At 43.7% G+C, this 25116-nt stretch overlaps 5 protein-coding genes across 5 annotated transcripts; 2 read left to right on the plus strand and 3 right to left on the minus strand.

Annotated features, from left to right (window-relative positions):
- Nucleotides 1–2665: 2665 nt before the first annotated feature.
- On the plus strand, nt 2666–4465 carry PVX_118410 (hypothetical protein, conserved; the record flags this gene model as incomplete). The annotated part of the gene is made up of 1 exon (XM_001615925.1): nt 2666–4465. The coding sequence occupies one exon, from the start codon at nt 2666–2668 to the stop codon at nt 4463–4465; it is 1800 nt and encodes a 599-aa protein (XP_001615975.1).
- A 725-nt stretch (nt 4466–5190) lies between these two features.
- On the plus strand, nt 5191–7302 carry PVX_118415 (hypothetical protein, conserved; the record flags this gene model as incomplete). The annotated part of the gene is made up of 3 exons (XM_001615926.1): nt 5191–5549; nt 5682–6931; nt 7165–7302. Exons 1-3 carry the CDS (start codon nt 5456–5458, stop codon nt 7300–7302), a joined length of 1482 nt encoding a protein of 493 aa, XP_001615976.1. The 5' UTR covers nt 5191–5455.
- A 999-nt stretch (nt 7303–8301) lies between these two features.
- On the minus strand, nt 8302–10536 carry PVX_118420 (structure specific recognition protein, putative; the record flags this gene model as incomplete). Its single annotated transcript, XM_001615927.1, has 1 exon — nt 8302–10536. The coding sequence occupies exon 1, from the start codon at nt 9814–9816 to the stop codon at nt 8302–8304; it is 1515 nt and encodes a 504-aa protein (XP_001615977.1). The 5' UTR covers nt 9817–10536.
- A 1702-nt stretch (nt 10537–12238) lies between these two features.
- PVX_118425 (serine/threonine protein kinase, putative) lies at nt 12239–20350 on the minus strand (the record flags this gene model as incomplete). The annotated part of the gene is made up of 5 exons (XM_001615928.1): nt 12239–18937; nt 19079–19287; nt 19509–19751; nt 19960–20020; nt 20231–20350. 5 exons carry the CDS (start codon nt 20348–20350, stop codon nt 12239–12241), a joined length of 7332 nt encoding a protein of 2443 aa, XP_001615978.1.
- Nucleotides 20351–23276: 2926 nt separating this feature from the next.
- On the minus strand, nt 23277–25075 carry PVX_118430 (60S ribosomal protein L10a, putative; the record flags this gene model as incomplete). Its single annotated transcript, XM_001615929.1, has 2 exons — nt 24518–25075; nt 23277–23925 (listed from the first exon to the last, which is right to left on the minus strand). Exons 1-2 carry the CDS (start codon nt 24520–24522, stop codon nt 23277–23279), a joined length of 654 nt encoding a protein of 217 aa, XP_001615979.1. The 5' UTR covers nt 24523–25075.
- Between the last annotated feature and the right edge of the window lie 41 nt (nt 25076–25116).

The following is a 25116-nucleotide window of genomic DNA, read 5'->3' on the forward strand; positions in this document are numbered from 1 at the left end:
TGTATTAAGGAGATTATTTCCATCCGGAAGCGACGAGGAGAGGCGAATTTCAAAAAAGGGGACGCTTAGAAAGAGGGGTACCTTTCCAAATATAATTTTGCAACTTTTTCATTTTTCAGTTCTCTCATGTGACAGTTTAATAAGCTGTCCGCGTAAAATTGCAAAAGCGCTCGTTGAAGGGACGGCTGTTTCTGCTTTGCAGGGGGTGCGCCTCCCCGCCTTCCATTCGTGGTTTTTGTCCGAATGGAGAGAAAAAAATAACAGACACATATGTGCATATATACATATTGCCATCAGAAATTTGCGTTTTTTGGGACATTTAATAAGAATAAAAAATGAAGAAAGCGGGAGCGGAGAAGCAACGTGTTAACCTGTTAAGAGGAAATTATACTGCAAAAGTTTGTTTGTTTGCTTGTTTTTTTTTTTTTTTTTTTTTTTTTTTTGAACCAAATTAAGCATTTTTAATCAGAAAGGAGGGAACGTGTGGCAAAAATCATGCATGTTGCAACATGAACATAACTTCATTTTTTAACAAATAAATGAGAAAAAATAAAAAAAGGCAAAGTGGTGTATTTTCTACAAAGCGAAATATACACAGTTTGAAGCTTACACCATAAACCATTTTTGACGAAAAAAAAAAAAAACGCTTAAAACGGTAAGGATGTTCTTCCCATGTTGCGTTCTAGCACATCAGTAACGAAGGTGAAATGTCAAAACAGACGTGAACATTTTCGAAGATGCGTATTTGTGTGTACATATGCGCGTATACATTTTGTTTTTTTTCACATTTTTTCGTTTTTGTTTCCCCCTTTTGCGTGTCTGCAGTCTGCAAGGTTTACAGGTGAGCAGTTATTACTTTTCGCCCACTTGCAAAAAGGGGGAACACTCAAATGCGCCAGTGAGCGGTGAGAAATGACGAAGCTGCCAAAGGTACAGAGCCGTATTTTTCCGCCGAGGGCGAACGGGATGACTTGACGTGTGTTCACTCACGCGCATAGATATGTATATATATTATATGTATATATGTGTATAATGCATATGTGAAGGTATATACGTATGCGCATGTTACTCACGCGTTATGTGCATAGCATATGCATAAACACATTTTGCGCGCATACGCAGCCTTCTTAATGAAATGTAAAAAAAAAAAAAAATACATACATGTAATAGCGGCAAAATATAACAAAGACAAAACACAAAATGAACATACAATTTTTATTAGAATTTTTCTTCATCGCATGCTAACCCCCGTACCGTTATCAAAGCAACATTTGATAAGTCGGCAAAACATCCTCTTTAAGCGTTTCCCATTTTTATTTCACGCCATATTATTCTCGCCGAGTGGGGGGAAAAATCGCATCACCCTTTGTTGCAAATGAACATATTGTACATAAATGCGCAGCACTTTTTTCGCAAATCTGAAGCACATATTTGTGTAAATTCACCAACACGAGCAGGAAAATTTCAGGTGCCAGTACTCTGTGCCATTATTAGCAACCGCAACAGAGTGAAGGAAAGGCGTGGGCGCGTAAAACAAATTAAGTTAAGAGCGGCAGGGGACTCGCTGCAGAGGTGACCCATGATTTGTAACTCACGACGCACAACGCGTTTCCAAGGAGGAGGATGCCAGTCTACATGTGACGCTTAAAAAGGTACAATACGTGGGGGGAACAAGTTAACGTGTACATAAATTATACACGCTTAAAAAAAAAAGGAAAAAAATTCGCACATGAGGAAATATGCATATAGCAACATGTATACATTTTACCTACATATCTACAAGCTGCACTTTTGCTGCTTTGATTTTTCGTTTTATTGCCGTTCCATTTTTCATAAAATTTTTAATCAAGGCTATTGTTTGCGCGAAATGGTGTTCCAAAATGGCAAATGAGAGAGGGAAGCGAAGCGCTGTTACACGTGTTTTCGCTTACGTGGTATGAGTGTTCCCCGTCACGCTGCCTCAGCATGTATAAATGTTTATGAACATGTCGAAGTGCGTGTACATTTATTTGCCCTTTTTTTTAAACGCAATATTATAGGTAATGCTTTTTTTTAGCGCTCCCCCTTTTTGACTGTACTGCGGAGCTGGGTCAGGATCGTCGCAGCGTGACTTGTTCCCATTCGTGAACCCATACATTGGGGGTGAAGTAGCATACACGTGATGTATTTGCCTCGCCGTTTGGGGTAGATAGGGAAGCAAAGAGGTACCTGCAAACGTGGGGATATATATATACATACTTATATATACACTAACGTTTAACCGTGCGGATCAGTTCTGCATGCCGCTTGACTTCCCCGCGCTTGGGCGTCCTGATTGAAGAAGAGCAGGTGGAGCGGCTCGAGCTGAGGGCGCATTGGGGGAGATACGGACGGTGGGCAAGATTTTCACCAGGAGGGAACAGCGTGGGATACAGCTATTATACCTATTATACCTATGTGCTAGGCGACTGTCCCATACAAGTTGCTTTGCTATGTGGGGGACTTTTTAGCAGGGCTGCGGATGCGTACGTGTACACAGGTTCCTCACCTTGTGTTGTGCACTGATGTGAGTGCTTAACCCTGCCGTTCTTGTCATTCTGCCGCCACTCCTCTTTTTTTGTGCTTACGCATAACGTTGTGATAAGCGGCCAGTTTGGTCCCACTTGAACAGTCGGAGGAGCCCACCATGGAGTCGCCAAAAGCCTCAATGCATGAAGCGTACAAGAGCTTCTGCTCGCAGCACCCCCTGAAGAAGTTGTCCATGCCGAAGAGCGACCTGGTATGGTCCTACTACGACATTAATAGTAGAAATGAAAACATAGTGATTTTTCTGCATGGGATATGTGGGACAGCCGGGTGTTACTTTTACCAACTGGATGCACTGGCAAACTTAGGGTTCCGAGTCATCTCCTTTCAGTACCCATGTTATAATTACCTAAAGGATTGGATAAAAAATATGTGTAACATATTGGAATATTTAAATATAAAGAAGGCACATTTTTTTGCCTCCGATTTGGGTGGATACCTAATGCAGTTGTATGCAAAATTGTACCCATCCAAAGTGGAGTCTTTAATTCTGTGCAATTCGTATAGAAGGACAGATGACTTTGCTGCAGTTGCAGCGTTCAGAAATGTCTACGGGAAATTATACAGCTTTTTGCCCCATGTGCTATTAAAAAAAATTATATTGGAAAATTATATTTATGTAAATTATGTGAATATAGATTTGAAGGAGAAAAATTCTTTAGAGTTCATGAGTAACGAAGTGGACTTAATATCATCTGCAGACTTGGGGGGAAGAATAAGTTTGCAATTGTCCTCAGAAAACGTCGACAGTATTTGTGTCAACGATAGGAGTATCACCATTCTGCAGACATTAAATAATACCTATGCGGATAGCCTAAATGAGGACATGAAAAATGCTTACCCGTATGCTAAACATGCCATCTTAAAATCGGGGGGCTCCTTTCCCTACCTCAGTAGGCACGAAGAGGTCAATATGTACATTTTGGTTCACCTGAGGAATAACTGTAATGCTGTTTTTGTGAAGGAGCAAATAAGTAGCATGAGTTATATGCACCAACTGAAAAGTGAAGAAGTGGACATTGAGCAGTTCGCTTCTGGGAGAAAATTTGGCAAACGGGTTGATGGGAATGTTCGCAAGATGACCAGTGAAGGGGGGAAGTGTAAGATTAGCACCATCAATCGGTGTGGCACGAGTCCCTCTAGTGGTGATATGCATAAGGGTACAACCTACCACACCGAGGGTGGAGACCCTAACGGGGCTACCTTTTCGTATAAGGAAAGGAGAAAAACGGAGGAAGGCAAAATAAAACAGGGAGTACGTAGCATCAGGAGGGATGGGCACCCAGAGGAACAGGAGGATCTTTTTAATTTGTATAAATATGGCAGCTATAATAGTTGTGAAAATTTTAGCCGGAAGGACACAGTGACTAGCGAGGAGACCGTTAACAGCCACGAAAAGGTGGACGCCGTGGTCAGTAGTGGTCAACATAGTCGCTACCGAGGCGGTGCGTATGGGGAGGTATACCCCACGAAAGATGATTTCCACGCTGGGGGAATAAGCGCAAAGTTTGGTGAAGAGCGCCACGAGAGCTATGCCAAGCAGAATCCGTATGAAGAACAAAATGAACATTGCGCGAATTTGCACAATTACACAAATGAGGCATTCCCAGATGATCCCGACGCGGACATCGTGGGTATAAATCACAATGACGGTTATTACAAAAATGGTTATCAGCACGTGAGCAGAAATGTGACGCGCGAAGACGATGTGTATGGCAGCCCTAATGGCGAATATACGTACACGAGCAATGAGGACATCCAAACGGCCGGGCGAAGTGTGCGTAACTCGGAGGAACGCTACAACGACGAGTCTTTAAATTATGCCGACAGCTGTAATGAAAATGACCCGCGGTATGGCCGCGCAAATGTTAATAAAAATGACATTTTCTGCCATTTTTAACCTTCGCCCATGGGTGTTTTGTTTGTGTATAATATCCCAGGAGAGGGAACCCCCCCTCCCTCTATTCTGTTTAATGTACCCGCTTTGCAGTTTTATATATGCCTCCCGCGGCACTGGTGATGAAGTGGGAAAGGGTGAACTGATGGCAGTTTTTTTTTTGAATTCGCGTTTGCCTCCCCATTTGGGCTCCCCCGTTCTTGCGTATTTGTAATTTTGCCCGTTTCGTAATTTTGCACCTTTTGTAATTTTGCACCTTTTGTAATTTTACACCTTTTGTAATTTTGCACCTTTTGTAATTTTACACCTTTTGTGAATTTGTTTTGTTACACTGTTGCTGCTCAGTTTGGTACTACATGATTTGCCAGTGCCATTTTGCCGCGCCACTCGTGGATGGGCCAGCTTTGGAGCAACTTTTGCGCGGGAATTTCTGCCACGCCTTGAGGCCCTTCCTCCGAATGACCACAAGTTTGAATTTGCATACGTACAATTGCATAGGTGTACGTGTGACGCTTTTTAAAATAAATATAAAGGAGAGAGGAAAGAGGAAACGAAATTGTGTAAACACTTTCTTTTCTGCATTTCTTCCCCGTTTTTTTTTTTTCTTTTTTTGTCCAGATTTGTGTACACAAGTGAAAAAAACTTGCATGTTTTTTTTTTTTTAAAACGTGCGCATATTATGCAAATATTTACGCATACATGTCCGCGCGTATGCCCTTTTTAATGGCGAAAATTAGCATTCTTTAAAGAGACGAATGAGTTAAAAATTTACATATGGTGTAGCAGCTGAGTGGCAGAAATAAACGAAAAAAAGGCAGTGGTAAAAGTGCTTGCGCATTTTTATGCGCGGAAAAGGTTGGATAAGGAAAGGGCAAAATGGCGAACAAGTGCAACATGCTCAGCGAGTAAAAAAAAAGGAGTAACCTTTTATTTATTTTTGTTTTTTTTGTGCGTGTGTTGAGGAATGAACGTGGGGAGAAAAGCGGAAATAAGATGGACATCACGGAATTTGAAATACCGCTCTTTTCGCCAAACATTACTGAAATAAATTTTGGGATCTTCGACCTGTGGCTCCGGGGGCACAATGGTAAGGGGGGAGGGGAGCGCGCGCGGCGAGAATGGCGCGCTAAAAGGGCGTAAATAAAGAGCGAAATAAGAGCGATAGAACGGCGAAAGAAAACCACCCCATGCGTCTACCCTTCCTTTGCCCACCCCGCAGAATACGAAGTGCTGTGCATGCTGCAGAACAGCTTCTACGCCGACTTGCTCAAAAGGAAGAACGAGTTGAACAACGCGGGCGACGGGGATGGGGATGGCTATGCTGATGGTGACGGCGATGACGACTTCGACGGCGAAGATGTAGAGGGGAAAACGACGAACAAGGAGAAGAGCGACCATGCGATTAGCAAGGAGATCGAAAATGCGGTTAAAGAAAAATACAAAGACAATGTTTTTTTTGTAAAAAATAGAATTATGAATATGTTTAACATGGAAAATAAGGAAAGCGACTACATAGGGAGCAACATTTTGTTCGACCATTTTCTATGTTTATACATAAAACAGCAGTTTTATATTTTTAACATTTTATCCCACCATTTGACCAATTTGGATCTGCGTTTTTCCAATTTTTACATCCCCATAAGCAAAAATAAGGCGCTAAAACTGATAAAAAATTATTACAACATTGACTTCAATTTGGAGAAGGAAATTATAAAATATAAAAGCATTAACAACATTTCCAAGTACACAAATGAGATTGTTAAAATTACCAGTATACACAAAATTTCAGTCAAAAGACAAATAGAAAATATAAAAAATATGTGGAAATATGTGATAAATATCTACGAAAGGAGAAATATAAACATAAGTACGTTACATAAGAAAAGACGGATAAGTATGAAAAAGGTATTAAAATTTCTTAAAAAGAATTTCCAACTTTATAAATTTTTTATGAAAAAGGAAACCGTTTTGGACATGAATAATAATGATGGGCATTATCGAAATAGGTCATTTTTATTTAAAAAAAAAAAAAAAAAAAGGAAAGGAAAAGGAAAAGGAAAAGGAAAGAAAAAGGTACAAAATAACACCAATTCGAAGAATGAATATCTTCAGTATAATATAATTAAAACTTTGGAAAATCTTGTTGGCATTTATTTAGCCAAGAGGTACTTTCGCCTCTACTGGATTATATCCTATCATATCGAGGTACCAAAAAAGGTGAACATTCCTTACCCCTATTTTAACAACATCATTTTGTTGTTATTGGAAAAGCTACAAATTAACGATCTGATTCTCTCTAAGGAATATATAAATATTAGTAAAGAGATATACAGCACCTTCAAGAGCAACAAGAATATGGACGCGCTGAAAAGTAAGTTGTGTGGCCTCGCCGACATTAACAACTCGCTGCGCACCAGGGTCCTCATTCGGCTCAAGTGCATCATGAATCTGCTCTGCTGCTTTAGGAATGTAAGAGAGGGGCGTTGGAGAGGGTACCTATATACGCGCACCGCCCTGCGTGAGGCTCTACCCCGGGGGGGAAAGCCAAATGGGCTCACTGACTCATATAACGCGCTGCGTTGGTGGCGGTGCGCATTTTTTATGATTTGCACCTTCCCCTGGCACGTTGCCACATCGTTACATCGCCACATCGCCGCATTGCCAATTCACGGCGTTACCGCTTCTCTGTCCCCCCCCCGTAGTCTTACGAGATAACCAAATTCCTGCTAATTTTCTACGAGCTGCAAAAAAACGAACCGTTCACGAACGAGAAGACCTTCATAAAACAAAACATCGGCAATAACAATTTTGTGAACAGGATAATGTGCTTTATAAAGTAATCCGATCGTTCGTCTACGTGTATAGATGTGCATGTATGAGTTAGAGGAAGAGCGAGAGGGGGTAGCGGGAGTGCTCCCCTCTTTGAGACTCCCGCGCCTGCCCCTTTTCGTGCTTCACCCTCTACACCTTCACTTCTTTACAGGGAGGCGGAAAACTATTCCAAGAGGAAAAAGGCCGAGTATGAGAACTTAAGGGGAAACGAAAAAACGAACATTTCGTAGTGTTTGTCAAAAGGGTTTAGGGGAGAGTCTGCCCAGCGCCCACATTTGTGTCGCGCGGAATGCCCGACGTTGTTCCTTCGGCATGCGCGCCATTGGTATCCCCCCACACATCACGCGGTTAATTTGTTGGCTATTCGCATCGCGTGATTGCACTATTTGATTGTTCATTTTTTTGTGCCTTTTTTTGTACATTTGTGACTAGCAGTTTTTTTTTTTACCGAACGAACTCACACTAGTATGATGTGTGGGCCTTCACAATTTGCACACACGGCGGATAAAGCCGAACTCCCTTATTATCATTTCTTCCTATTAATATGGCCATTTTTTGCTGGAAAAAATGTCAAATGTCAAAGTGGTGAAAGCTTTACACGTCTGTCACTATGATGACCAGTAGTGTACACATGTGGGAGTTACGTTTTTCTTTTTTTTTTTGGTGTTTTCCTTTGAAATGCGTCACCGTGGGGTAAAAAAAAAAGAAAAAAATCGTGCAGATGAAAAATTTAAAAAGAGCAATACGAAATGGTGTTACGAAATGGTGTGCACGCAAATGTGGACTGAACGGTGGAAGGGCCTCTCAGCTGTGGTTGCTGACCTGTGCGTCCGATTGTGCTTATCGTCTGGCCCACCTCTTTGATGTTTTGTTTCCCCAGTCCGGGACGCACCATTCGTTTGCCCGCCAAAATTGCAGCAAAGGGGTGCCTCTCCCATTTCGCCATAAATGCACACATTGAAGCAGTGCGGCTAACTGTACGTATATCAGGGGACACATTTGCTGACCTACTTATCATCGTCTTCTTCTTCCTCTTCCTCTTCCTCTTCCTCCTCATCTGCCTCATCGTCGTCATCGTCTTCCTCATCTTCCGCGACGTAATCCTCCTCGTCATCATCATCCTCATCCGCAACGTACTCCTCTTCATCCGATTCGGAGAGTTCATCGCCAAAGTCCTGTTTTTTATCGGCAACATTGGCATCATCCTGAATGTGTATATTTTTACTTTTTAAAAATTCCAAAAGAGGGAGGTATTCACTTTTATCAATATTGGTATACTCATAACTCATCCCTCTTTTGTGTTTTATAATTAGGGAGAAGAAACGGTGTTGATTTATGTTGCCCGTTCTTTGAAAACTGAGTGTGACGATATCATCAAAGGAGATTAGGATGACCGGTTTTATAATAAAAAGGAAGTATTTATTTAGGGGGTACAACTGTCCACTGGCTGCTCTATAACTGCATGTGATGCCATGTTCATTTTTTGCTGTTCTGTAGTCCCCTGGGATGATGGCATTCTTTTTAACCAGAGCGGTAAACAGTCTAGTAACTACATCGTATGCTTTTCCGGAGAGTGATTTTTCCAATTTATATTTTTTCAAATCTTCCTCACTTGCGTTGATATCCAATTCCATATCATCATCGTTATTGAGTTGAATCAAAATGAAAGGGTATTCAGTTTGTCCTTGCTTCATTTTGTTATTTAGGCTAAAAATTAAAACGTACTGATTGGAGTTACTTTTGGGCACTAGCAACATTTTATTTATGTTAGTATACTGAATGGTAAAGTCGTAGGACTTCCCATGTAGCTTGAACGATTTTGTGTACATTTCGATTTCGTATCTTCCTCTTGGGACCAGGAGAGGAATATTTGCAAGGGAAGCAATGCATTCACTTTTGGAGTCTCCTATATTTACTTTTTCTAGCAAATCATTTTTAAAATTTTGAAAATTTTGATTTTCATCATTTTCATGAGGATAACAGAAGCGTATTTCTGATAGGAAATCTTCATTCGTTTTTTTATTTTCCTCATTTTTTAATTCCATCGCTATGTCCGTCTTTATCTGGACATTCAGCTGACTGATGCTGTTCGTTGGAATGGTAAAAGCATACTTATTGTCTATGTCAAAGGTTATGTTCGAGTTTTCCAGCTTGAATTCTCCCCAGTTCCATCCCCTCGTGGCTAGCTTCCTGCTAGCTAATCTGAGATTGAAATATTTCTGAAAATGCTGGGTTATTTCGGATGTATTTCTATCTGGGAATCCGTCGAAAAAGATGATCAAGTTGTCTTTCTGCTCACTGAACTTTAGGTGTAGCCTGTTATTGTTGTAGCTCGTTTTTATCCACTCCGCTTCACTTATGTCGCTGCACTTGTACTGGTATACGCTGTTCGTTTTTTTGTTTTTCCATCCTAGGAACTCGTTGGACATACGAAACGATCCGTAGTCGCAGCCCCCGAACCCCCGGATGTTTCCGATGGAGATCACGGGGTTGCTCCCCGAGCTGCCGGCGTTCTCTCCCATGGGTTGTAAGGGGGCGGCGCAGTAAAAGCGGCAGTGAAAGGGACGGTAAACGCGCTAGTGTGGCTTCCTTCCTCAGGGAGGCTCTTCCGAAGTCCCTATTTTGTGAAGTCCCCTTGGAGGGATCCCCCTCAGCAAGTCTGCTTCAACTTGGACTAGTGGAGCCCTCCTTTGAGGAAACCCCGTGCACGCGGAGAAAAATCGGTGCCGAGCAGCCTCGCAATAATGTTGCCACGACTGTCCGAGGTTCGTGCCTCCCCCTTTTTGCAAAGCTCCGTAAAAGGTCTGCAGACCCCCCGTGGTCGGATAACTGCGTCACGGAAATTTACCCAAGGAGGGTGGTTCCTCTTTCCGCAGGGCGGGCTTTGTTTCCGGCTCAGTGGGCAAGCTGAGGTAAAACGAAAAGAACACGAACGCGGAGGTAAGTTTTTAAATGTACATATATGCATGTACGATGCCGCGTGCGTTTGTTCCTTCGAGGGGGCACTTGCACTTACGCTTCCGCGCAGTTGAGAGTTATATTTATCTTTGCAGGCCTGCAATATGCACTGCATTTGTTGGGCCTTAGAAATGTCCCCGCCCAGCCCCAATAGGTCTTTCAAATAGGCGTGGAAAAAATAAAATACTCAGGCCATTCTGGGTTTAGCATAAACTATACTTGCTATTCCACACGCTTGCGCGAAAGGCGCCAATTTGAGAAGCTGCTCGAATTTTCCACTCTTCAAAAATGTTGGCTTACCGATTTTTGGCTTCCCCTGGTTTAACTTCTTATTTCATGGAGGGGCGAACTTCATGGGGGAGTATAAAACAGGAGGGAGAGACTTGAAAAGGTGGCGTGCGTGCACGAGTCGGACCGAAATGGGGGTAAAAAAAAGGACAATCGTCGCCCAAACGAAAACCGAAATGGAGCGGGTCATAAACGGGTCATAAGCGGTTTATAAACGGGTTATAATTTGCAAAAGGGGCAGCCAGATTGGGAAAGAGAAACGGAGCCAAGTGGTGATAAATGGAAAAAAATCGAAGCAAATGAATATGTGGCGAGCCAAACACGTGACACTTCACAAACTGAACCAAAAAAAAAAAATAAAAATAAACTGAGGGGCATGTAGGAGAGCTCAACAAAAAAGAGGACGCATAAAAAGGGAAGCAGGCCATACCACAATCGAGCACACGATTAAAGCGACTAACTGCTGCTACGTTTGTGTAATTTTTCCTCCCACCCCCTTTTGTTGCCAGAAAATGTAAAGGGGAGTCACCACGGAGGGAAAAAATCGAGGTGACAAACGGGTGACACGAAGGGGAAAGAAGTCATATGCATCGTAAAAAATGGTTAGCCCAAATTAGGCGCCTAAAAATTTACGGGAGATATCTTCCTACTACATTAGTAAAACTGACAGTGTATGTCAAAACGGCTTCCACGCTGGACTCTTGGCATACGTATAGAAAAGGCTTCGCCAGTTCGTCGCGCTGATGCGGGAAATGAGCATTCGGCATATTTTGCGGCATTAATTTTGTGCAATTGTTTGAATATTTTTTTTTTTTTTTTTTTCATTCACCTATTGGCACATTAAATACGTTCCCACGTTTGGAACCCCTTTGAGTTCATCCACGAGTACACCATTTGGGCATTTCCCCAGAAGTGAAAGACACGAATGTGCAAAAATGTTGACCGGTTTTGTGTAAAAAATGGAGCCAAAGTGTGAGCGATGGGGTGAAGAAAAAAAAAAAAAATTCCCAACTAGGGGGAAAAAAAAAAAGAAAGATACAGCTTCCCCCCATTTTGCTAAGCACCTCCATGAGTGACGTTTCACCTCAAATAGGAGATGTAAAGATTTGTTTGAAAATCCTTAGTGGTACTTACCTGCCCACACGCGTAAACATATGGAACGGGGAATGAGGGAGACTGCGCCCATTTAATTGTTCCACTGCACACACATGAGTAAGTGTACCCACATAGGGGTAGGCATAACAGGCGCGCATATCGCACGTAAGGCAGCATCTATTGGGAGTGCCACGACGAATTATGGGAAAAGGTAGAATGGTGGGACGCCGAAAAGGGTCATTCGAAAGGGTAAACTGGCGCGCCAGTGTTGCGGTAAAAGGGGAGCAGCAAAGGGAGAGAATTCGAATATACACAGGTACAATTTTATAAGCGAAACAGGGTATAAACGGCTAAGCCGCGCAAAGGTGAGCGAAATGCCCGATGACAAAAGACCAAACAAGAAGAGTGGCCAGTTCAACCTGTTTTTTTTTCCCCTCCTCCCCGCATGGAGGTAAAGGTGCACACAAACAACTTGACCATTTGCATTCTCATTGGGATGCCTCCTCCTCCGTTTCGTTTGCCCCTCCTTCGATTAACACGTTTCATAGCGCCTCTCAAAAAGGAGTACTCAGTGTGATGCGCCCAAAATGGGTTTGGCTTAGTTTAGTACTTGCTTGAATTTCTGCTAAAAATGTTCATCCATCGTAGCTTGGGGTACAGCGAATTTGCTTCCCTTTGGTCGTCCATTTTTGTTGCAAATTTGTTCTCATAATTTTGTTCGCGGATATAATTTCTTTTCGTTTTTGCAAAGTTCTGAATGGATGTCTTGTTTAAATTGAGGTAGTTCCTCAAGTTGTGGTCCACTGCCGGGGGTCCATTTTGGTGGTCACTCCTTTGCTCAGTCCTGTTACTACCGCCACTCTGTTGGGAGTTCGTTAGGTTACTCCCCCCAGTGAGGGAGCTTTTCTTTGAGAGGTAGCTATTTTTATAATGCCTATATGGGTTAATATGCGATGATGAGTAGAACATGAGGTTGTTGAGAAGGTCCAAGTTGGAAGGAGAGGCGTCCAAATTGTAGTAGTGTAGCAATTTATCCGTTTCGTCTTTTTCACTTGATTTTGAATCTTTGTGGGATGCTATACGTTCAGGGTTCACTAGTAAGTTACCATGTGTGTGATCCCTTTTTACATCTCCATCATAGGACATGCTCAATAAATTACTCCGAGCACTTTTCAAATCGTAGCTTCTATTGTGGGTTAGATGATCTTCATGTTTCTCCTTCGAATGAATGGTATGATCCTTCTGTGCGTTAGGGATGTTCCAACTTGCTATCTGCTTACCTCTATCAGGGGTGCTCTCCTTAAGGGTTGTCTCTTTTTTATTTTTAGCTAGCTCTTCATTTGCCTTGCTCGATGTGAGTTCATGTGGGGGGTCTTCTCCCTCGATGGGTCTATTAGGCACACTCCCTTTTTGGTTCCTCTCCCGTTTTTCTTTTTCACCTTGTGGTTTGTACTTTTCCAAAGCTGCATTCATCATGTAGATGTGTTGTGTGTCCAGGAGCGGGTTCCTTCCCTCATCCTTTGCTAACAAGTGGGTGTCCTTTCGACTGGCGCTACTGCCATGCGTTTGAGATTTATCTGCGTCCAGGCCCCCGCTAGGTAGTTCTCGATTTATCCCTGTAGGGGATTCCACCTCGTGACCATTTTGAGGATTACTTGGCGAATTTTTCCAAACGGGGCCCTTCTTAAGTGTGAGGGGAGTGGCATTCTTTCCCGCACCTTTCGCACTTTTGTCTTGCTCGTCTTTATCGCTGCTCCGCTTGGGGGTAGAGTGTTCCTCTGGGGAGGCCCTCTTTAAGCGAGGCTTCCCACTCTGTTTTCTCTCTTCATTCTCTTCTATCTGCTCCTTCGCCTCCCACCGTGTGATGACCCTTTCCCCGTTTTTATTTTTCACTTTTTCTTTCGTCAGCTCATCTTCATAACTTACATTTTGGATGATCGAATAGGATTTCTTCACGTCGTCATACAAGGAGGTGTATCCTTTCCTTTTGATGGCATCTTTTCCAATGTGTGAGTCGTTTGTGGCGTCGGATGCGGGAACGCCGCTTAACTCTTCGAGCTGGGTGGTTATTCGCTGACTGTTCCGTCTGCATCCACTACGGTTATTGCTGCTGTTGCCGTTGCTAGAACTACCGTTGCTGGTACTACCGTTGGCGGATGCCACTTCCTCGGGGGAAGATCGCTCCCCACTGTTGGCTACACTAAAGGGGGAGCTCTCCGTGCGTGCCGCTTCTTCACCTTGAGTCTCATGCACTTTGATTGAATGGTCAATTTTGGGGCGGTGAAATGTGTGGCTTTCCAAATTGGGGATGCGTCTGCCACTTGCGCTGTCGCCCCTATTGTATGTGCCGCTCTTTCCGCAGTGCCGATCAGCGATCCTGTTCATATTGTAGCCTGACTGCATAGGTTTCTCTGTGCCCTTACTTGTGAATGCCTTCTCACCTGTGTAGCTTCCCCTTTTTTCGTTATAGTAACTGACAAGGCTAAGGGTGGGTTTCACCTGGGAAGGACACTTTGAGGTAAGATCAGTGGGCACCTTTTGATTTGCCAAGCTATCCTTTCGAAGCATGCCATTTCCATTTTTGCTAAACAAAATTGGTTCATGTGAAAGGGAGCATTTCCTTACATTGGCTTTGAATCTATCAGAAGTGTAGTTTACTCCCTTTTCGCATTTGCTAATATAATGTTGACTCTCCTTTGGGGGGCACCAAATTGTGTGTCTTTTTTCACTACAGTTGGGACTCGATTTGTCTGTGCTAACCACATGTTCATGACTAACAGGGGTGGATACCCCCCCGTTCGTTTCGCTCACCGTATGGTAGTAATAATTTGCGCTGTATGTGTGGTGGCCATCCTGGTTGGTTCCCCTCCGAGTGGCACATCTGATGTAGTCAATTTTGTTGGAGGAAAAATAGACATGCTCCTGGTCACTTACCCGTTCTTCATCATATGGTGCCACTTTATCACAAATTGGAACCCTTTCCTTGTGTGTAAATTTCCCCTTCGTTGTTAATTCATCTTGGCCGCACCCATTCGCGTAGTACCACTCACCGAAGTGGCTGAAATTTATTACGTCATTTTTACCTATTGGGTTATGTGCTCTGCGGCATCCATCTGCTTCCTTCTTTACGACGTTTTGGTTTTCCTCGCCGCATTTTCTTGTGTCTTTTTTCACCCTTTTACTAAAACATATGTTGCCTTTTTTATAGTGGCTTAATGGGGGTAGGTGGGTTTTATTCGTCTTCCTCTTACCGTGGGGAAATAATTTCTCCAAATTGATGTAGTGCTTCCTCTCATGTTGGTTTTGACTGTTGGGCAGTACTTCCAGGTGCCTATCGTTCGAATAGTACAATTTCTTTAGCAGCAAAAAATTGTTTTTTCCGTCTATCTGTTGTTCATTTAACATTTTGTTGTCCCTTCCTTTCGTTCCTTTCTCGTTTTTGCAAAGCGTTGTTGCCTCCTCCAGATGGTTATACGTTGTTTTATCTGTGCTGGAGTAGCGTCTGGATTCTGCCGCCTCTGTTTTTTCTTCTTCATGACGGTCACGTTTGGGTAAGTTAGGCCTGTCAGTTTTTTCTATAGCATGTTCATTTGCCCTTCCTCTTCGCTTGTCCACTTTGTTTTTTTTCCCCTCATTTTTAGTTGAACTTTTGCGCGCACCCACCACTGCAGTGTCAGTCCCGTTGTGGTTGCTCCTTGCGCCACTGTTGGTGTAGCTCTCTCCACATGCACGTTTCTGCCCAGCGTTGCAACTACGGTTGTTGTTACTACTACCACTGTTGGATGTATTTTTTTTTTTATGCCCCTGGTTTACCTGTTTGTCGTCACCACTTGGGTCGCTCTTTGATTCACGTCGTTGGATTTCTTTACTTGGATTATTGGTGCTGATAATTTTTTTTTTTTTTTTTTTTTTTTTCGTCTTCGTTTCACTTCCATCGCTAGGGCTTTGTTCGAGGGTGTTCTTACACTCCCCTTCGGTGTGTTCTTCCCCTGGTGTGTTACTCCCTTCTTGGCTAGTTATATTTTTGCTTTCATCTTTAACTGGCAGGAGTGAAACTGCTTTCGCGGGGGAGTTATTATCCCCTTTGTGTGTTTCTCTTTGATTGTCCTTTTCTGTTTCCCGTTCAGTTCGTTTGCCCACTTCATGCACTTCTTCATCGGTGTTATTATCCGCTTTGGTCTTTCGCAAATTCGAAGTGTAAGTTTGCACTGGGGCACCCCCACTGGGAAGGAACCCCGCCCTGTCATCTTTCTCTCCACTGGGCAAGTTCCATTTTTCGGACTGCTCATCAGTGTAATCCCTTGGTGAAGTACCTTTCTGTTGTGTGTTATTCATTTTTTCGCATTCGTTAATTCTCCCCTTTTGGATGAACAGGTTGGTGGTAGATTTGTTTTCCTTTTGGTGACTCTCCTTGGGGTTGCCCTTCAGTTCGTTCGTTTGCATGTGCGCCAGGTAAACTTCATCGCAGGTGGGTTCACCAATGGAGACAATTTTTGTTGCGTGTTGGGATTTGACAAGGCACGAGTGTTTATTTCCGCTGGGGGCTATTGCTTCCCTTTTGAGAATAATGCAGGTGTCTTTCTTTTTGGAGTTCGTGGGGTTTAATTGCACTTCTGCGTCGTTCGTGGGGTTTAATTGCACTTCTGCGTCGTTCGTGGGGCGTAATTGCACTTCTGCCTCCTTGTTCGTGGGTGCGCTCACCTTAGATGTGATGCTTCCGTCGGTGAGGAGGGTGTCCCTTGTGGGGTTACTGCCGGTGGCTCCCCGAGTGGCGTGCTCACCCATTTGCCCACCTACCTGTGCGGCTCTTCCCACCTGCTGCACCACATGTGGTTGTCCATGTCCACTCGGCAGAGCATTCCTCCCTTTGCTTTCCCCCCCCGTCTGCTTGCCCATCACATTTGCCCCATTTTTAGAAGCGGCGAAGAGCGCACCTGCAGCGTCTTTACCCCATTCGTGGCTAGCCAACTTTGTGTGACCTCCCCCCTCTCGGTGTTTAGCGAAGGGGTCTTCCCTCTTGCGGTCAGACGAGCACACGTTGTTATTACCACTGCCGTTATTACCACTGCTGTTGTTGCTGGGCGTGCCCGCTTCGACATATTCGGAGACTCCCCTTCTGCAGGTCCATTCCTGGGTGTAGTCAGCATGGTTGGCGGCATTGTTGGCGGCACTATTGGCTGTCTTATTGTCTGCCTTATTGACTGCCTTATTGGCTTGATTTTCCAGCAGCACGCAGGAAGAGGGGCAAGTGCGTCCACTGGTTTGGTTGCTCAAACAGCCTACATAGGTCCCCTTATCATCATAGTAATAATATTTGTACTGTACATGATGGCTGTAGTTCGCATTTTCATAAAATGATGGGTCACTCGGTGAGACGTTTACTTTCGCGATGGCGGGTGTGTTGTTAGGACTAGGAGCTCCGTTTGTGCAATTCGAGGCGATGGTGTTAGTGGACTCTCGTCCGTCACTCACGTTGGAAGAATATTTGAACTTCCAGCTGGTGTCATATTCCCTGCTTCTGGTGAGTTTACACTGATCGTAGTGCCTTAACAGAGTAGCCCTCCCCATGGTCGTTACGTTAAAATCGTTTGCGCCTTTAAAGAGGTACAAATTACTATATAAATTATTTTTCCCTATGGGGTTCTCCCTACAGGGGAGAAGCAACACATTATTGCTTTGGTTTCTACAGATGTTGTTTTTATTGAGGTATAAATCGTAAGTGTTCTTCATCTCTGTACACAGGTGGGGGTTCCTGTTCACTTGGTCCATCCACTTGGCTTTATTTTCTTCTACATGCTCTAGCTGGGGTGGCTTCCCATCATAGTAGTTGACGCTATTTTGATTGGTATTCTTCCCATCCACGTAGGTATTGTCTAGAATATAATTTTTGAAATATGCTCTCTCCACGTAGTAATCATTTTGACCATTCTTGCGATGATTGGTTATTCCTTTTTGTGTGCACACTTTGGTTTTTTCGTTACCATCAAGTGTTTGTTTTTTGCTTGTTTCCATGGGGGGGTTTCCTCCCTCTTCACCCTTTTGATTTAACGCATACCTATCTAGTGTCTCCCCTTGGTTTTTTTTCTGTGCAAGGCGGGCGTCTGCGTAGACGGGGTTCTCCCCGTTGGGCTGCCCCCCATTCGGGTGATTCACGTGGGTGTTCAAAACGCCCTTCTCGTCGTACAGGTAAAACTGGCAGTGGTTTGCGCTTGTGTATTGGTTTTGGTTTTGATTTTGCCGCAAGTGGTGGGGGTTGCTCCTGCCCAGGAACGAGTTGCTTCCTCGCAGATGGCACGCTTGGCCCTGCTCGTTACCGCTGCGCGGGGAGGCGCCAGGTTGATCGCTCCCCTTTGGGCTTGCACTCGCGTATGGCGTAGCGTAGGGGGCTCCAAAAGGAGCGGCGCACGGAATCCCGTGAGGCACCATGTTTAGCAGCCCGTTTTGCCCCCCGTTGAGTATCACATTTTGGGCACCGCTGTGTATCACATTTTTCCCCCCGCTGTGTATCCCATTTTGAGCCCCCCTCGGAAGCGCGCTGGCCACCACCCCCGGGACGCACATATTTGCGGCCGCAGAACCATTTTCCCTCTTGACTAGAAACAAATTCTTAAACGTCTCAAAGTCCATGTCGTTCTTACCGCTGCCAACTGGACAAGCGACGGTGGACGAAATGGGGAAATCCATTTTCTTATGCAAGTGAGATACTTCCAATTTGGCTTTCCCCGTATCAGCTAGCCATTCATGGTTGACCACCTCATCAAGGGACAGCCGATTAGCGGGATTGATGGTGAGCATGCCAGAGAGCAAATGTCGAGCATTCATAGAAATTTTATTGATCCTATGTTTGGGGAAGACGATTTTATTTTTTACAACCGAGTTATAAGCGTCTTTAAGATTTTTCCCTTCATTATCAAAGGGGAGCAAGCCGAATAACATGGCGTAAAGGATAATCCCCAGACTCCAAACATCTGCCTTTTGACTGCTATACCCACAGGTGGTGTTACACCCTAAGACCTCCGGTGCAGCATAACTTAAGGTTCCCACTACGTCGTGATGTAGCTTATTTTTTTCATTAACACAGCAGGCTCCGAAGTCCCCTATCTTCAATTCGTATTCAGAGCAGGATGGTAACTTCCCTATTCTTATTAACGTTTTTTCTCTTTGACTGAGTTGTCTTTTGCATAAGAAGATATTTTCTGGCTTCAGGTCCCTGTGGGACACGTTGTTTCGGTGCATGTACTGGAGCCCCTGGACGATTTTGCGGAAGAAGTACTGCGCGCTGAGTTCCTCAAGGTGGAGCTTCTGCGGTTGGGGTGATGAGTGGCCACGCGCTGTTAGGGGAGTGGAGAAACGCATGCAGGCACAGGTGCGCACGTAGGCACATGTATTCACGCAGACATGCATTTACGCCCATCTGCTCGGGTGCAAATCCCTGGGGCTTACATTTCTGACGTAGGATATGAGGTCCCCCCCATCACAGTACTCCATAATTTGAATAATTTTGTCCCTCGTCTCGAGGACGTTGGTCGTTTTTACAACGCACGGGTGGTTCATTCTGCAGGAAATGCTGATCTCCTCCTTGAGCTTTTGGAAGAGCTCTTCGTCGCCTTGCACGGTGGACTTGTCTATGGCCTTGGCCGCGACGAGGGTGTCTGCGGGGGCAGCGCGGTGAGCATGTATCGGTGCATGCGGGTACGCGTGTAATTGAGCAAGTAGTTGTGCGTGTAATTATGCATCTATCTGTGCATGCAATTAAGCAAGTAGCTGCGCTTGTAATCACGCATCTATCTGTGCCTGTAGTGGTGCGTGACTGCTTATCCGTGCTCGGAGTCACGGCGCGAATTCAGCCGCCCCCTCCAGCGGAGAGACCAACCTGTGCTTTTGTCCAAAGCCAAGTGAACCTGACCAACGGACCCAGTATTTATTTTCTCCAAGATGATGTAATTCTTAAGGCGAAAGTACAGAAGCGTATCGCTTAATTTCTTCTTGGAATACCTGGGCTGTATTCTTTTTCCATCTGAAACTAACAAATTAAATAATTTCTGCCCCTTGTCCATTCCCCTAAACATGTAGTCGTCAATGTGTTCGCCCCATATGAGCGACTCGGGTTTTTTAACTTCAAAGGGGTGGAAGGAGGAGGGGATCACGCAAATAATTACACCATTTTAGTTACAGAGTGATGTTATTATCGTTAGTATTACTCTAATTGGAATGTAGAGCGGGTGGCATGGGGGAGTGAACGGGCATAGTGTCTCGAAAAGAGCCCCCCCCGAACTGATGCTTTATCCAAATGTGCAGCTGCACATTTTTGTTTCATTTTTTACTTGTTATGAAATCGATGAGCTTCCGAACATGCGGCATGGAGGTGTGGTACATCTTTAAGAACTGCGTCGAAAAATGGGAAGGGGAGGACACGTAAGGTAGCACAAAAAGGAAAAAAAAAAAAAGCTAAATAGTGGAAGATGTCATGGGAAAAAGAAGCCTACACATTCCTCTCCCAAACGGCAAACATCAATCATTGTGTGGAAAAAAAATCGTGTCATAGGGAACACCACACCAAGGTGTCAAAAAGTGCCCCTTTTTTGCTAATCTTACCTGCCATATGAAAAATATATCTTCGGTTATCTGCAGGTCGTGGTCGGCAATGGGTTCGACTTGGGGGAGCAGGCGCAGCTCCCTGTCCCACTCGCTTCGCCACTTGTCCGTGAGTGCCATTGGGGGAATCAAAGGAGAAAAGGAAGCGGCGAATCGAGCGAGCGGCGGAAGGGAGCACGTGGTCCGTAGATGAAGCAACAAATGGGTTAGGAGCAAAATAGTCCGTGGGGAAGTAAGCGCTGCGCAGCTCGGATGCAACACGGGGGTGGCTCAATTTTGGGGCAAACCAATGGCACGAACATTGGCGTGAACATCGGTACGCAGAACGAGACGCAGCGGAAGGGGCACTCACGCTGACGCGTCTCTCCCACAAAACAAAACGATCGACTTGACTTTGCAATCGTGTCTCATTTTGAATTAACACATTTTTGCGAAAGAAAAACGGAGGAGGTGGCAAATTAGGTAGGCAATATTTACGAGGCACAAACAAACACCATGGGGAGGTGGGCGACAGGAGGGTACACAAAAGGGAGGAAAGACAAGTGGAAGTCGGACTAACGCCAGGCGGACGGCTCAATATGTGCGCCCTGTCTAGGCCCAAACGAACAACGCACGTGGCAACGGCGGACGAGCAAACTCTGTGCTAAGTCAATCTACGCAGATTTTTGCGAAGAACAAAAAAATAGGCACATGTATGTGGTTAAATACAAATCAGTAAGTTACAAAAAAAGGAACAAAAAAAAAAATTGATTGAAGCATATTGTCTCCTTTTTAAGAGTCCCAAAAAATTATTACCCGTGTGCACAGCGTGCGCGTACCCCTTTAGGCAGTCCGCATTTGTTCACATATAACCACGTAAAAAAAATAATACCAAAAAAAACGAAAAAAAAAAACAAAAAAAATAACACAACAGGGGATAGGAAATCCTTCAACTAAACAAAGTGTGTACATTTATTTCTTTTTTCTTAACTTGTGAACTATGCTTGAAATGTTAAAAAGGAAAAAACTGATTTACAAAAGTGTGCATTTTTTTTTTTTTTTTACAAATGAGCAACGTATGCATAACCACGCATGCATGTGTAACTTTGGGAAATGAGAAATTTCAAGGGGGAGGAGCGTGTGTAACGCGCAAAAGAACAAACAGAAGACCTGTGCGAGTTAAGCGCAAGGTGTAAATGTGTAATGTAGGCATAAAGCATTTTTCGCAAAGTACAATCCATTTCGGCAAAAGAGAAAAAGCAGCTTTCGGCCCTCAGACTTGCACATATGCGTATGTGTGCTCAAGTGGTTAGAGAAAATTGCGCACATAAAAATGATGAAGGCGGAGTGGGGGATTTTCCAACTGGGACGATGATAGAGTACGTGCCATGCGAAACAACAAGGCGTATGCTTCCTCTATTAAATGCTTTAACAAGCACTTTTTATTACCCTTCATGTGTATGCCCCCATTTTCATGTTCCCCCTCTGGAAAAAACATGTTACCATTTATTTATGAGCGTGGAGTCCCTGTGGGTATGTAGACCTACACAGCAGCTTCCAGCACTCAGAAAAAAAAAAAAAAAAAAAAAACATGTGCATGCTTAACAACCTTTCAGTGGATGTAACACCCCTGTTGTAACCCCTTTGAAAGAAATTAAAACTTCTTGTGACAAAGTACTCACTCTACGTTGATCGTTCCGTTTTACCATTTCAGTGCCGGAAAGGTATTCTTTTATTTTCTCTTAAAAAGGGGAATTCCCAATTTTGTTTTTATTTAGCCCATTCGGTATGTCCCCAGTTTGCACTTTCCTGCACAACAGCATATTTCAGAAGGGGTGAGGCGATAACGCGTTATTTTTTTCTTGTCAAATTTTGCCCCCTATGAGAGGTGCGCCCCTCGGGAAAGTCTCTCCCCTATTGGACATCGACTGGGGGGTAAACATTTGGGAGATGACTCATAAAAGAGCAGCGGAAGGAACCGATGTGTTAAACCAAAAAGGGGAAAAAAAAAAAAAGATGACAGGAAAAAAAACTTAGCTTACCATTTTGACGCTAATTCGACATGTGAATATGAACAGACTGGCACACCCCACCAGTGCGTCTCCTTTTCCAAACCATTTGATCATTTCCATCCGGTTGACACGAAAGAGGCAGTGTATGGAGGCATTACTGCAAACAATTTCGTAACAGAGGGGGAGAAAAAATAGCCACATCGCGCCGAAACAAGCACCACACCGTTTGCCCCATTTTGTTATACAACGGGAGACCCGGCGGAAATGCGCATGGAGTGAATTTCCATAAGGCGAAATTGTACATATTGCATCCTTTCTTTGGGGGGATTTTCATATTGTTCTGTCTCCCCCACTGGAGTACACATCTGCTGGCGCGCCTTTTTCGGGTGTTACTTGCCTTGACATTTCTGCTTCGCGTACCTCCCTGTGATTTCCTCTTCCCCCTCTGTGACCTATCCTGCACCTTTTTTTTTTTTTTTTTTTTTTTTCTTATGAACGATTTGTTAAAAATCTCCCAATATTTTGTCACTTAGAAAGGTAATTTCTAGTCTTTTTTTCTTTTTTTTTTTCTTTCTCTTTATTCTAATTCGAAATGGAAAAAGAACAAAAGTTTTTCAAAATATTGGTATTCGAAAAAAAAAAAAAAAAAAAAAAAACTTGTTACTTGGAAAAAAGGAGAAGAAGGTGATAACAGCGTAATAAGCTCATAGGCAGGAAAAAAAAAAAAAGAGTAAATAAAAGAATAAATATATATGCGCGTACATATTTATGTGCATCTCCACAAGACATTTTTTTTTTTACGAATTCGTCCCTGTGCGGTAAGCCCTTAACCACAACGGCTGCCTCTCTCCAGCTTCGTCTGCAATATTCCTGCTTTTCTGGAGGCATGACCAGGTTTTCCTTTTACAGTTGCGGCGCAGGCACTCCTCACATGAGCGCACGTGTTTCTCTACGGAGGTGCCTTCGGCATGGAGACGCATCACTCAAACATTTGCGATGCGATCAGCACGGGGAGTACAAAATGAGAACGCCCCTCTACGCAGCCAACTCGCCGCTTAACCGTAAATTCGCTGGGGCTTTCCCATGGTGCTCTTAATGTGCAGCGTCCTAATGTTCTGCCAATTCTTTTTCAAAAGAGAAACCAAAAAGTTAATGGCATGCACAATGTTGGATCTCAGTTCCTCCTCTTTCAAGTTGGCATGACCAACAGGAACACCCATGCATAAAACTTTTTTCAATTGAAATTTTATGGAAGATTTTAACTCTAAAATTTTATCATTTATTTTATCATTGTGTGTAATTAGGGAAGGAAACTTTCCTGCCTTGTTTAAACCTGGACCAAGAAGTTTTGGAATTTGTGGCAAGATGACCTGACTTGCTAAAAATGCATCGTATTTTTTGGCCAACTTTTTAACCAACGTTTTATCTTTATTTAATTTTTTCATGGCTTCTATGTCCATATAATCTAATTCTAATTTTTGTGCTTCCTCCACGTGTACAGCATCTCCTAATATGCATACCTTCAGTTTCTTTCTCACTTCATTTGACAATTTGACTGTTCCTGAAAAACGCTTGTCTCTCTGCGTGTCGTAATCCTTCAGGCCGATTTGCAGCTCAATCGTCTCAACGAATTTTCTCTTCTTCGTTTTTGTGCCTTCGAACACGTCGGCGATGGCTTTCTTTAGGAGATCTTGGTTTAGCTTGCTGAGAGGGGACGGCGGGGAAGGCGAAGCAATTGCGATGGTAAATCGGAGCAAGTGGAATGGGCAAATCCCTCACGCGGTGTGCAGCGCGGGGGGGTATACACACCATACACAGCATACACAACATATATGAGATATATAATTTCATAATTTGTGTTCCCCGAGGGGGGCTCTAATGACATGCGTGGGCAAACGAAGAGGCACAACAAATGGGCAGCATTCACAAGCAGTATGTGTTCCTCCAACGGAAATGCAGTCTCATTAAGGCGGCAAGAAGGACATCAAATGGTGCGTTTGCAAGAAAAAATGGCAGCGCTGCATTGTGTTGTATGTACGTGATGCTTGTTCATCTGATGGGCTAACGTGGCGATGTTTTTTTACCCACCCCATACAGTGGTTAATCTCTTCACGTAAAAAACGCCACAAGTATAAGCAAGCGCATACAAGAGTGCACCCACGACAGCATGGAGATATGCATATAAACGTTTATGTACGCTGGGATGGGTGTTGCCTCTCTGTATATGCCTTTCCCCCCCAAGGGGAGTTCGCAACAAGAACACATAAATCCTGTGCCCCATTTAGTATGGCCTTACCTCATTGTGTAAATGCGCGTTAAAAGGAAGGAAACACTTAAAGAGTTATGCAGATGGGAGGTTTCAAATGCGTAATTGTACGAAGCTTCTTTTTTTTTTTATTATTTTTTTTTAAATAAAGCAATCGCTTGGGTAAATTTTCTGTTCAAAGAATTATCAAATGTTCGCTCCAAAGGAATTAAAACAGAGTGGAGTTATATTTTGCAATTGCATCTGTTTCTGGTTGAATTTGTAAAAAATGAAAAGGTAAAAAAAAAAAAAATTGTGGATTTTATAAAATATGAAACGTACAAATTGGGATGAAAAAAAATTGCAATTCGGCAGTGAAAGCCCAAAGAAAAGCTACTCGTCGCGCAGGCAAGCATAAAAAAAAATGTATATACAATCAGTACGCATGTATATAATATATGCAGCTCTTCATACATTTACGTATTTTTTTGGCCGATTTGTTGTATATAAAAATGATTATACGTATGGGGGAGGCGCCCATTCACGGCGTTTACCCTTTTCGCGAGGGTGAAGTCCGCGCAGCGAAAAAAAATGCTGTAAACCCTTAAACGAAGTTTGTAGTATAGTGCATAAGATTTCCTCCGGATTAT

This window comes from Plasmodium vivax, chromosome 12 (assembly GCF_000002415.2).
Source record: "Plasmodium vivax chromosome 12, whole genome shotgun sequence".
NCBI lineage: Eukaryota > Apicomplexa > Aconoidasida > Haemosporida > Plasmodiidae > Plasmodium > Plasmodium vivax.